This window comes from Temnothorax nylanderi, unplaced genomic scaffold, assembly GCF_030848795.1.
Source record: "Temnothorax nylanderi isolate EJ_2023f unplaced genomic scaffold, tnyl_v1.0 TNYL_tig0287_pilon, whole genome shotgun sequence".
Classification (NCBI taxonomy): domain Eukaryota; kingdom Metazoa; phylum Arthropoda; class Insecta; order Hymenoptera; family Formicidae; genus Temnothorax; species Temnothorax nylanderi.
In genome coordinates, this window is record NW_027249349.1 from 133,282 (window position 1) to 146,908 (window position 13,627).

General features: G+C 32.1%; 1 protein-coding gene across 6 annotated transcripts in view; it reads right to left on the bottom strand.

The window, feature by feature from the left end:
* LOC139780611 (acetylcholinesterase-like) overlaps window positions 1-13,627 on the bottom strand; it is a 98,410-nt gene that overhangs the window by 19,485 nt on the left and 65,298 nt on the right. For all 6 annotated transcript variants that reach the window (XM_071719335.1, XM_071719340.1, XM_071719339.1 and 3 more), the window contains 2 exons: window positions 11,194-11,336; window positions 5,628-5,780 (listed from right to left, as the gene is read on the bottom strand). In XM_071719335.1, coding sequence (XP_071575436.1) covers window positions 5,628-5,780; window positions 11,194-11,336 — 296 coding nt within the window. The remainder of the gene's footprint in view (window positions 1-5,627; window positions 5,781-11,193; window positions 11,337-13,627) is intronic.

The following is a 13,627-nucleotide window of genomic DNA, read 5'->3' on the forward strand; positions in this document are numbered from 1 at the left end:
TGTAGGCGCGTAATACAAATAGTTATTGAGATAAACAATGGCGCGGAATTGTCAACCGCGCGGTAATTGCCAACTCTCCCCTACTGACGTACGAATTCTATTATGTACGTATGCGTAAAGTTATCCGCTTATCTAAGAAATAAAGTTTTTAATGTATTTCCCAAAATACGTATTTTCTCAAAAAGTACTGAATGACTTACAATTGAAAAAATTATTGCTATATCTTAACATAAAGAAATTTACAGGCAACAGAAAATCGCGATACGTCTTATATTTTTCCTGCATTTAAAAACGTAACTGATTGCAGCGTAATAGTCACGTATAAAAAAATGAATTGGCTCTTTGGTACAACATTCCTCTTCTAAAAAGGAGATGTGAAGTTTATTGTTGTCGCTTTTCCGCGATGCCGATTGGTTCTCTTGCTGCGCTTACTTCATTTGCAGCTGTCATTGTATATTTTGACAGTTGTGTGTATCAAGGAGTTAATAGTGTAATAGTAATAGCATAATGTTAAAGCCAAATAGCGCGCGCGAAGCGCGCGTCTGTAGTGTCTAGTTATAATAAAAAGTAAGAGGTAAGATATGTAAATATAAAATATATACATACAATATATAATGACAATATCTCGAGATAACAAAGAGGAGTCGCAGACGTTTTGATCCACTTCGGACTCAACAATTGAAATGGTGAATGAAAGAATAGACAATATTAAGTCAAGCAAAAAGAAGAAAATTATCATTATTTTCAATTCTCACGTTCCACAGTGGGGCGAAAGCGTCAAAACGTGGCCAAAAGTAAGAAAATTGAAACCATAAACAAAACATGTTATGTACATACAATTAATAGAAAACATATCCATACATACGTTTCTGATACATATTTGTCAGTTTTATTGTTGCTGTCATTGTTATTATTTACCAAAGCTTAACCTTTAAGCGAACCGTTTATAGCTTTATGTAAGATACGTTGTCACTTCGTATTATAATATATCTCACAATTGAAAGTTTCCCATATCATTCCAGCATGAAAACGATGTCTCCAGATATTTTAATTATATATTTATATAAAAAGTTAAGTTTTACTTCTTATTTTTATAACAAGTAGTACATTGTTTCAATTTGATGTAAACTTCTTACTAGAACATCAGACATTTTTTAATATTTATTATTGTTCCCGGCATCTCCCGGCTATGAATTTTTTTTGTTATTTAATACGTTTATTTGCCTATAATATCGTGAAAAAAAATATTGCGCCTTCCTGTGCCTTTTAAAATTATTTAATATTTTATAACTAGAGTCCAACCGAAATCGAAACCGAAACTTTCATGGATATCCTAGAAAAGCCATATGTATACACGTTCACGTATATGTATATACTATACACTTTTTCTTTATAAATATTATAATATTTAATTATTAAAATAATAATTACACATATATGTGAACGTGTATACATATGGCTTTTCTAGGATTTCCATGAAAGTTTCGGTTTCGATTTCGGTTGTACTCTAATTATAAAATATTAAATAATTTTAAAAGGCACACGAAGGCGCAATATTTTCTTTCACGATATTATAGGCAAATAAACGTATTAAATAACAAAAAAAAATTCATAGCCGGGAGATGCCGGAAACAATAATAAATATTAAAAAATCTCTGATCTTCTAGTAAGAAGTTTACATCAAATTAAAACAATGTACTACTTGTTATAAAAATAAGAAGTAAAACTTAACTATTCACATAAATATATAATTAAAATACCTGGAGACATCGTTTTCATGCTGGAATGATCTGGGAAACTTTCAATTGTGAGATATATCATAATACGAAGTGACAACGTATCTTACATAAAGCTATAAACGGTTCGCTTAAAGGTTAAGCTTTGATAAATAATAACAATGACAGCAATAATAAAAATGACAAATATGTATCAGAAACGTACATATGGACATGTTTTCTATTAATTGTATGTACATAACATGTTTTGTTTATGGTTTCAATTTTCTTACTTATGGCCACGTTTTAGGCGAAATACCCCACTGTGCGTTCCTTGAATTCTAGAATTATTATTTTATTCCGCTCTCTTCCTTCGTTCTCGCTTTCTTTCGTTTCCTCTCTTTTCTTTTCTCTATTTCTTTCAGATCGACTTCTCACGCGACGGTGTCAACTGCAGAAACGAATAGCCGAGTTTAAATAATTTTCAATAGACGTTCGCAGACATATTATGAATTTCATATTCATCAAATGCGGAGAGTAAGGGAGAGCAGATTATTATTTATTTTCATGTAATTCCATTATATGTATATTATTATGTAATTCGAGGATTTACACAGAACATACACATTTGAATCGCATATATAATTTTAAATTTTTAAAGAAGAAAAAATATATGTCTCTGCCGAATTAGTGCAATATTAGAATCAATTAGGAAAAATTATGACTATAAACAGCCAATTCAGTAAAACATATAACTTTCAAAATAATTGGAAAAAATTTTTATTGTTGTTATAGTGTTAGAAGCAGTACCTATACGTATTACGTGCTTAAATACAATCAAAAACCGATTTGTATATCAACCGGTATAAAAAAAACTTACATAAGATTAATCTTTATACCAATTGTACAGTGTACGGAAAAATATTATGACAAAATTTAAAATATCTAAAAAAAATCGTAACAAAAGAGAGTTTTGTTATAGCGTTTTAAAAACGTCTCGGCAAGGGTTACAAGAATATGCACTAAAAAATAGGGGTTTAATTTAAAAAATTCAAAGTGACCCCTGACTTGACCTTAACGACGCCACCCAAGTTCAAACTGAAAGTCAGTAAATAGATCTTTTTAAACCCTACAACTTTTGTCTAAAACATTTTTTTTTTATAAAACATATTTTTCGAGATATTTTGGGGTCCTGGGGGATGCTATTTTTTCCGCACCCTGTATATAAATGTGCAGCTCAAACTTTACACATACGTATGTATATAATCGAGAAACATAGTAAAATAATAAATACAATTGGCGCAGATTTATAAATAGAGTAATATTTACGTAATATTTATCTGAAAAAGTTTTTAAATCTATTGAAGCAAATCAAATTTTTTGCTAGCCTTGAATAAGATAATTTCCCAACAGTTTTGGTAGCTAACATAAAATTGTAGTACAATACGAAAGTAATATGTTAGAATTACGATGGCTCCCGTTATACTCTCTTCCTAGCTTCCTCCCCCGTTCTCTGATGATAACATTAAGTGAATTAAGAACATATATGTTCTTAACAATACTATGTTCTTAATGCTTAATGCTCTATTGCTGGGCTATAATGTATCGAAGATTGATTTTGATGTAGGAAATTTCTAAAGTTTGCTAAAATATTCCACAAACGTTATACATATATGTACTCATTCATAAAATCTAGAGTTGCTAGATCTTATTGTTAGGAATCAATCGACCAACTTTGAACTCCAAAAATCCACTAACTTTGAGCATTTGAAGTAAAGTTCAAGTTTAAATTGTAATATGTTTCAATCCAAATTCAACTTTTAAAACATATGAGGCCACTTTTCACCTTGAACACTACGATATCAACTATCGTAAAGGATTCAATGACGCGTTACATATAGTTTAAATTGAAACGTTTAAGAAAGAGAAAGAGAAAGAGAAGAAGGGAAGCTCAGATTTCCTTACAATTTTGGGTAAGCTGGATTTGGCACGTGGCCAACAGACCACTTGTCACTGGATTCAGTGATAAATCTTACGTCAATTTACTCGGCTCATATATTTTGCCTATTATGTTCACATTTTGATATCCCTCCATTAGCAAAATTTTATAAAAAAGAAAGAAATTTTGTCGGAAGTATATAACATAATAATAACAAAATTAATACAAATTAAATATTTATTTAATTAGAAAATTATAGAGCTCTATCTAATTAAATATATTACAAAGATAAATATAAATACTACTTTTATTCATATAAATTGTATAAAAAGACTTTATTAGCTAAATATTTAACATCTTTAAATATTTAGCATCCTTAAATACAAAAAATATAAAAATATTTTTAATAATACATATTTTTAATAATATTTTTAATAATATTTTTAATAATATATGTACCAAGATTAAAATCTCTTTCACAAATATTTATTTATTCAAAGAAATTTTTAAATTTAAGGCAACATAAATATTTTAATTAAAATTTAAATTAAATATTTTTTATATTATGTGCTAAACAAAAATCCATTAAAATAGTACATATATGACATAATCGTGATATTTGATATCTATTAACAGCAAACATGTTAATATCAAACATCCAAAGATGACAATTGAACCCTCGCTAGTTTTATTTTTGTCTCAAAAATTGTCTAAAATAATGCCTTATTGTTGTTAGATGATTTTTTAAAACACATTATACAATTTTGATGTTTATGGCTCAATTAAGCTATCGATGGAAGAGATTTCATAAACGTGACGAAGAGCCGGACATGACAGCACGAATAGCGGAATAGTGGCAAACGCGACACGTTACAACATAGTAAAACGTCCGCATATGTAGAGTATATAAGCCTCTCCCGCGTGAGTTTGCATTTCAAATAATTTCGGTGGTCGCGAGGAGGTGGAACGGTAATTGTGCAGCGTCATGAATGCGCACAATTTGTCGCATTCTGGATTTAAACATTACACCTCCGTGACGTTGTGGAGGATGCATTATCTTCCGGTATGATAACACCGCGCTTGCGCAAATTGGCGATCGGCAAAACGGCAAAATAAATCACGCGAACGTGATTCATGCGTGATTGATAATGTGGGTATATGTTGATATCTGGTTATTATTCGCTACCCAAATATTCGCCACACTTTATCGTGGCAACAGCAGCACACCGATGATTGATTAATGTTACGAGTGAATTGTTTCCACTTATGTCACGTTATATTCACTTACCGCCTCAGTTCCGCTGTAGATTTTTTTTGTTTTTTTTTTTGTTTCTCCGTTATGTGTGTGCTCCCTTAGCTATTTCCATCACAAAATCTTCTTATTGCGTTATATATGCAAGCGACTCAGAATCCAATTCACATAATACTTTTGCTGTAATTTCCCAGTCTTGTAAACTATGTTCTTTCAGTTTACTTTGAGAGAATAGCGGCATAAGCTCAATAATACAACAATCACGCTGCGCCGAGCTTGTATAACGCAAAGATATTGAAAGCATTGCTGATATGATTTGTCAAAATACACGAAGTAATTAAAATGTTTCAATACATTTGAATTACAACACACATACAGGTATACTTAACAAAACTCTATGAATATTTAAAAAATGTGTGTACGAGTGTGTGTTGTTTGTGTATTTTTAGATGTATTAGGTACATATGTATATATAAACATATATACGCATACGGCATCTCATAAATTACATTCTATTGACGCCACATGACAATCTTGACAACTTGAATATTTTTCGGTTGACTTCGTAGATCATGGAGATGTATCACCATAAAATTATTAAAATACATAATATATAATAATGGTTTGTTAATTGGTCATTAAGTCATTAGGTATCTCTTGAGACGTGCTTATTGACTAATATCTGTTCTATAACCGAACGTAACGACAGAGATAGCATTACCTGCGTGAAAAAGTAGTAGTAGACCTTCATGCCGCGATCTGCGAATAATTGCGCAAAATGTGTGGACGGGCAGATGAAGAAATAATCGCCCACGATGTCCGCTATCGCTCTCTGATTCTGATAACCATCGTTCATCCGATCCCAATCGGTATACTGAAACAAAAATCCGTACAAATTCCCATTAAAGATTATCAATTAATGTTTAAGAATTTAATATTAAACAACATGTCTAGTTTCAATTTGACACTTTTATATCTTGACCAATGTCTTACTAATTTAATGTTGCGTCAAAAGGACAATACGTAAAGTGGGCCGATTTTGGCCTAAAAAGTGTAACATAAGTTAAACATGTACTCTTATGGTTTGTGGATCGCTGAATACACGATGGTAGCATTTTTATCCGTCTAAACCCGTAGGAAAAGTAAGCAAAATTCGTCTTAAAGGAGTCAAAATAAATCACTTTTAATAATAATTCAGTTAGTGATAATTTTGTTCCAATTATTTAATTATTTGTATTATAATTTTGTTTTATTAGATACATTTTTACTAAAAATTAAAGGAATACTTCGAAAAATGAAACGTTACAGAGTACAGTATATAATACGAAAAGTAGTATAATAGGGCTCCGCAGGTGAAGGTCTACCTTAAAAAACCTAACACGCTTCTAGATGATGTGGAAGAGAGTCCACCATTTTAACATCCTTAAAACTGCACAATGTGTGCAGGTGCACACATCTGTTGAGATTTCCGATTCTCTGAATAAGAAATTGATTATCTTCTTTAATTTTTGCATCATATTAATTTCGCCATGTTAGATTTAGCATTTCTTATTTTGGAGTATTTCCTTAGTTTTTAGTAAAAAGAAAAAATAATAAAACTAAACTATAATACAAGTAATTAAATAATTGGAACAAAATCATTACTAATCGAATTACTATTAAAAATGATTTATTTCGAACCCCTTTAAGACTAGGCCAATTTTGCCCACGAATTTAGACGGATAAAAATGCTACCATCGTATTCAGTGACCCAAAAAACGTAAGAGTACATGTTTAACTTACGTTACTCTTTTTACAGGCTAAAATTGGCCCATTTTACTCATTTATCATTGAGAAAAAGAAGGTGCTAGGAAATTAAAGCATCTTCCAATGAAATAAATCTCTTTTAATGTCTCTTACAGCAAAAATATAATGACATATATAAAATATCACGAATAAATTGCGCGAGTTTGATTCATCCTATATCTCCTATCTCTCTACAGTCTTTATCATCGTAATTATTAATGAATCGTGTTTTAAAAGAAAATAGTTTTTTATCCAAATGTAACGCGATTATAGCCCGCGGGTTAAAAGAGATTACTATGGTATCGATGGTGGTTACTGGTTATACGTATCGGATCACTTTGTATCGTCAATTTCCTTCGCAATCGAAACGACAGTAAAGTGCGCGCTTTTACAAATTCATTTCGTTCGATCACTCGCGCAAGTCGCGCGTGGGCGGGATCAGCAGACGGCATGAATTTATCAAAGACACGAGTTCCCGGCGACCTTTACGCGCACTGTATGTATCATCGTAAACGAAAGGCATCCTCGCTCTGCTGGCGTGCCTTGTTCCCGGATACTTAATGAAATGTACACGGAACTCGAGGTTTCACGCAGCCATGAAACAGCCCTTGACAAAGCAACTTTGACGTGCCATTCTGCTGATCGGAAAGTAATTAGCGGTCAGCCAGCAGAATGAAGCTCTTTGAAGAGTGACATTACCTCAGTACATAACGATATCGATTTTCCCCGTAACCATAGCTGACCCGTTACGCACTATATAGAAAACCTACTGGAAGTGTCGTATTCGTTGCAAAGTGTTCGTTCCCCTTTATGAAATTTTGCGCGAGAGCACTACTACCGTCTCCACAGAGGCTACTTTGTCTCATTTTGAAAAAAAAATGAACGCAATTATTAACTATAATACATACACGTATGTATAAAACCAGTCACAATTTTTTACTATTACAAAATATTCCATGTCACATGCTCGTACGAAGATTGAAACAATATTGATCAATTGTAAGAGACAATCGTGTCTTAGCAATGTTCGCCACTTTCCAAATACACTTAGATTACACACTTACATTTGACATTCTATAGTTCTATAGTATATTCTTTATGTACAATCTGTTCATACTACTGCAGTTGTAAAAGTATTGCAATTGCGCGAATTGAAAGACCAAGCGATATACGCTGATAATTGAAATATTGAGCTATTCTCGCAATCAGTATTGGGAAAGTACTTATACATATGTGTGATGCTCACTGGGGTATCAAATCTATCTATTATAATTATATATTATTAATTTAAAACGCGCAATTTTATATGTACATCTTTTAAGAGACAAAAGAGAAACAAGGAAAGATTGAAATTTATGTTAAATAAACTTTATGCATTGCCATTATTTCCGTCTGATGTGTATACATATATGTAGGGGAGACTGGGGCTGGTTGTTACAGGGGTAGGTTGTTACAGTGCCAACGGTAGCTAACCGAAAATGTGTATGTTGTGGTATATACTCTCTAATTCCTTCTGTTTACAATAAACCTTACTTTTATAAGCTTTACAAATATTTGTGTTTTAATATTTAATCTTAAGAGGTTAGTTTTGGTGTTGGGGCTAAAAGTGACATTTTCTCGGGGCAGGTTGTGACCATATTATTACTTGGACTAAGTAAAACTTTTTTTGTAATTCGTTACAAACAATAATATTTCATTTTTGTTCGAATTAAGAAGACAAACCATGATTATTCTTAATAAAAAGTTTGAGATTACATTTGTTTTTTTGTTGTAACAATTTTCCCCGTGTGGTGTAACAACCAGCCCCTGGTGTGGGGTAAAAAGTTACATGTCTCTTTTTTCAGAATTTTTTAATTTATATAATTTCTAATGAGCGGTTAGATAAAATTATTATTAAATTTAAATCCCGATTAGTTACTGAATCTAGCAAGCCTAGATTCATTTATAAGAACAACATAATCAAAGAGTTGAGACACTTTATAGAAAAAATGTCACAACCAGCCCCGGTCTCCCCTATACATATAAAATTCGGCGAGTATGTATTGGAGTAACACTCCAGCCTTATACCTTTCACTTGGAAAAATAACTTTTGTTTTGCGCGAATTTAATTTATATGATGGCTTTCGACAAACGCGTTAATAATGAACGAATCGACGATTATGATGTAAAAGTCGTTTCGATATGAGCGATGGTGTTCCATAAATCTCACTCGTTATTTTAATTATCTCTTACTTCTTCGCTATATAATAATTATGTGTTTGCTGCTGAAATGCATATTATGCACACAACATATTCTGGAAAAAAGACTAGACTACTGGAAATCAGTTCATAGATATCACATAAATCACAAAAAGCACAATTGACACAAAATCACATAAAACAAATATTCCCGACAAAACTATCGCATGAGATATCATGGCGATTACACTTCTAGAAATGTTGACTCTCTATAGAAAAGAATGTAATGAAACCCATTATATCCATGAAATTGTCCTAATTGTTTAATACGACTGTTTTAATACGTATATATATTAATAGATATATCGTTATACAAGATAAATTTTATTAAATTAATGAAATTAAAACTTATTATGTACAAATAAGAATTCTTTCGATGATACATTGGAAATAATTTGAATTTGTGATATGAGGACGAGTGGAATAGCATTAGGTTTAATTGCAATCGTTCGTTGCTATCGAAAGCTGAAAGATTGATAAATATTCTCTTCCAAATCAAATAGAAATTTAGACTTTACTAGTCGATAGGCAGAATTGTTTCTGATTAGAAAAAAATCATGATTTGTTATATAATCACAATTATACAGGGCACTGCCATGTCTCTGATTCGCGGAAAATCCACGCGCGCGCAAAAAGATGGAAACGCGCGGAAAAAGCCGTAGAAAAAGGAATAGAGGAGCAGCGAGCAGCGAGTAGGCGTTCCAATTAACGGTTTTTCACTTTACACCCGCCCATATCTGACGCGATACGCGTCAGTGAGAAATGTACGTTTAATAATATTATATAATCATGGCCGATCTTTTTTTAGAGAAAGGAACGGATGCTGGCGTATATTTTTAACAGAATATTTTTCCATACATACGTACGTACATACATACATATTACTGCAATACTGCAATACTGCAATACTGCAATACTGCAATACTGCAATACTTGGAATCCATGATGATTCGCAACACGTATGTGCATGGGCATTTAAACAAATAGACATAGTAGAAGAAGAAGATGTAGTGCAATTTTATGTTGCTTCGAATTAACAAGGTATATTACAAATTAATTGTCATAAAAAACATAAAAAATTAAGAATTATATTTATAAAAAATTCTCTTTGTTAGAAATTATATTTGTTATAATTTCATTTGGTTACAAAAGAGAAAGAGGACGCAAACGCGCGCGTGTGTATACATATCTATCCATTGGCAAACCGTGGGAAGTTAAATTGACATCTGACATAAGTATGGTCCGTATGTTTTTCTATGCTACAAAAAAGAAGCCTGAACCGACTTAGCGACAGTTACAAGTTGAAGTTTGCTAACAAGAAGAACGCTCGAGGCCAATGAATACAGCCGAGAGCCTCAGGTCTCGCTGAGTGGTTAGTTTGCAAAAAAATATGGGTCGCAGAGTGCTGCATGCTCTGCACCTCTGGTCGACGCATACACATATATTTCTGTATGAGGAACATAATTCGAACGTTATCTCAATCCCCCGTGAAAGATCTTGCTTTGCAGAATTTAATCGCGTTTAACACTAAAACGCGCGCTTTAAAGCGCGTTCTATTTGTTCGTATAAATAAATCTATTAGGAATGAAATATTAATATTTCTCTTTACTTTGTATTTTGTATTGTACTTGTATTCTTTTTATTTTGTGATTCATTAGTTATAAACGATTAAAATAGAAAAAGTTGACGTAGAACTACGTCTTTGTCGACAGTAAGGGGGGGGGGGGTAAATTCAGGCACAGATGCAACGTTTTCTTGCAACGTTTTCCGCGAACTACTCATTTGTTAATAGACCGAATTTTAAAGAATTATATATGAAACAGGGGTAGAATTTTCCGGGAATGGCGGTGGTGGGGTTAATTTTTCGATACCGATTTTTTTAAAACTGGTTGCGTAGTTTTTTTAAAAACATCAGAGGAATCAGGGAAACTCGCTTTAAAAAATGCGATTTAAAAGAAAGAATTTGTATTCGAGGTATCGACTGCTTTTAACATTTCTCCCAAGAAAAACGCAACTCCAAAAACTGATGAAAAATTGTCATTAAATAGTAATATAATGGTAATAATAGAAATGATATAGAGGAAATACTTTTTGCGTGCATATAAAACAATATTTATATAAATGTTATGAGTAATGTTTATATATACATATATTATTTTCCAATTGTTTGTCATTATTGTATTACATTCAAGTTCGTAATATTTTATAAAAGTTTAAGAATATAATACATAGTGCGATGAACGAAAATGTACAACGAGACTTACTTGGAAAATGATGGCTTCGCGCTCGATTTGCGACATATTCTTGAAGATAGAATTGATGATGTTGAGAAACTTGTCTCGCTCCAGAAAACTGGCTTGATCTTTCTCGAAGAAGTCAATAAAGTCGTATAGAATAAAATACGTTCCTGAAACAGAAATATATGCATGCATGTTGAACGAGAGGTACATTATAAAGTTTGTAAAGAAATATTTAAAAATATATTTATAAATACATTGGAAAAAATTACAACTTTTAAATGCATAACATCTTAATTTTGAAAATTTTGATAAATCAAAATATACGAATATTTGTTTCGTCATATATAATTACGTGAGAAAAGATTACCGAATAAATTCAAAAAGATATATGGAAAGAGAATAGAACGCTTTATGTCAGCGCTTTATTCGCAGTTGGCGCGTGCTACGTTTATATTTGTCCGTATACAAGTACCGTGCTTGTACCGTACTTGGCAACTACTTGTTCGCTGTACATTACATCCAATGCCATAGGGTAATAACGAAGATAGATATTCCTAATTGCACGCACGTATAGCGCAGCACATGTAGTGCAACATTTATAGCACATTTCGTAAAAGCAAAATATCGAGAAATAATATTATTACATATATATAGATAAGAATTTTACATTTTTAAAAACGCTCATTAATTTTTGTTTTTATGAAAATTCTAAGATTCTAAAATAGGAATAACAATGGAGTAGAGAAGTATAATGAAAAATATAACAATATCAAAAATTCTAGACGCACGATTAATTTTTCGTAAAAAATTTTTTTTATATATTTCGCAATTTTGATGATAGCCGCTTAAAATCAAATGTGCCGAGACTATAGTAATGAGTAATAAATAAAGATTGTTTATTTTTTAATTAATTGATACCTAAATTAATTCCTAATTATATCAAATTAATTCCTAAGCGTATGAAGAAGGTATATGTTATAAAAACATATGTAACTCTTATATTAAGTTGTGCTGCACGTGTGTGTGTGTGCGTGTGTGTGTGAGAAACATATATAAAATTTATTAAAATCGAACGGCAAAATCGAACACACTGTCATGCATTTCCTTGTTAATACACTCAAGTTGTACACAGTTGACAATTTGTTCCGGTTTGGCAACTCATGTGCACACGACGCAACTACTGGGAGCGTTAGTACAACAAAAGTGTGAGAAACACGATTTCAGAATGCTTCAGCTTGATTTAATGAAAAAAGTTGACTACCCGGCGTTATCATGCATTCTTGACTGTACGGTGTGAAACCCCGGATTTTCGGCTGCTTACACGTGCACAACGCGGAAACTTCATCCTCTTCTGGCGAACGAGAGTGTTGCCTCGACCGTGCTACCGTCTTTCAGATCGTGTACAGTACGGAGACTTCAAAGAAAGTGCTCCTTGGAAAGAAAATGTAGTTTTCCATTATAAAGAATTTCCTGTTGGACAATACGTACAACGATAATAGGCTGCTAGTCCTGACATTTATACACATTCTTTGAGAATTAAGACATATGATGGCGTCTCGTATTACGTATATACAACAATCTGTTGCCAAGATTAATTATTATAATTACTATTATATGTCACATAAGTGTGAGTAAAATAAATTAATTTTTACAATAATTATTGATTCAAAATATCCAAGAAATAAATTTAGCAGCTATCTGCGCTGTTATTTGCGCGCGCGCGCGTGTGTGTGTGTGTGTGTGTGTGTGTGTGTGTGTGTGTGTGTGTGTGTGCGTGCGTGCGTGCGTGCGTGCGTGCGTGCGTGTGTGCGCGCGCCTTAAATTATTTCCAAAGTTGTTTTTAATAGCCTTAAATATCACTTACTTTTAATTAATATGATATGCTAATAATTGATTTGTGTGTTATACGTACTTGTAATCATATAGGTAAGCCAACTTTATTTATTCTTGTGCTATATTTGATAATTCCGGAGTGTCATTCAATCTCAAACAAGACAAAAATATTAAATTTTAATAAATTTATTATGTGGATATATGTATTTCCTGGCCCAACATTAATAATTTGCATAGGTACACCTATGCGCTAACGAAACTCCCTTGGTTCATACATGCATCTAAGTTTCTGTCTGGAATTATGCCACCATGACTCATGTCAGAATCAAATAGGTTCATTTTGCGCTCATTACTTGGTTTCCGCAAATATGTTAATGACACTTGTACATACTTATGTAAAAATGTGCAATAAATGTTAATATTTAACTTTGTTTATATTAACTTTTAACATTTAGCGTATTATCTTTATGTACCAGAAATTCTATTTTCAACCAAGAGATAAATTATTTCGCCTAAAAGCAAAAGAAATCAATATCATTCTATTATTCCATCATAAACCGTAACTATATTTAACCGACTGACTTTTTAGATGCTATTTAATTCTTCTAAAAAACATTTATTATAT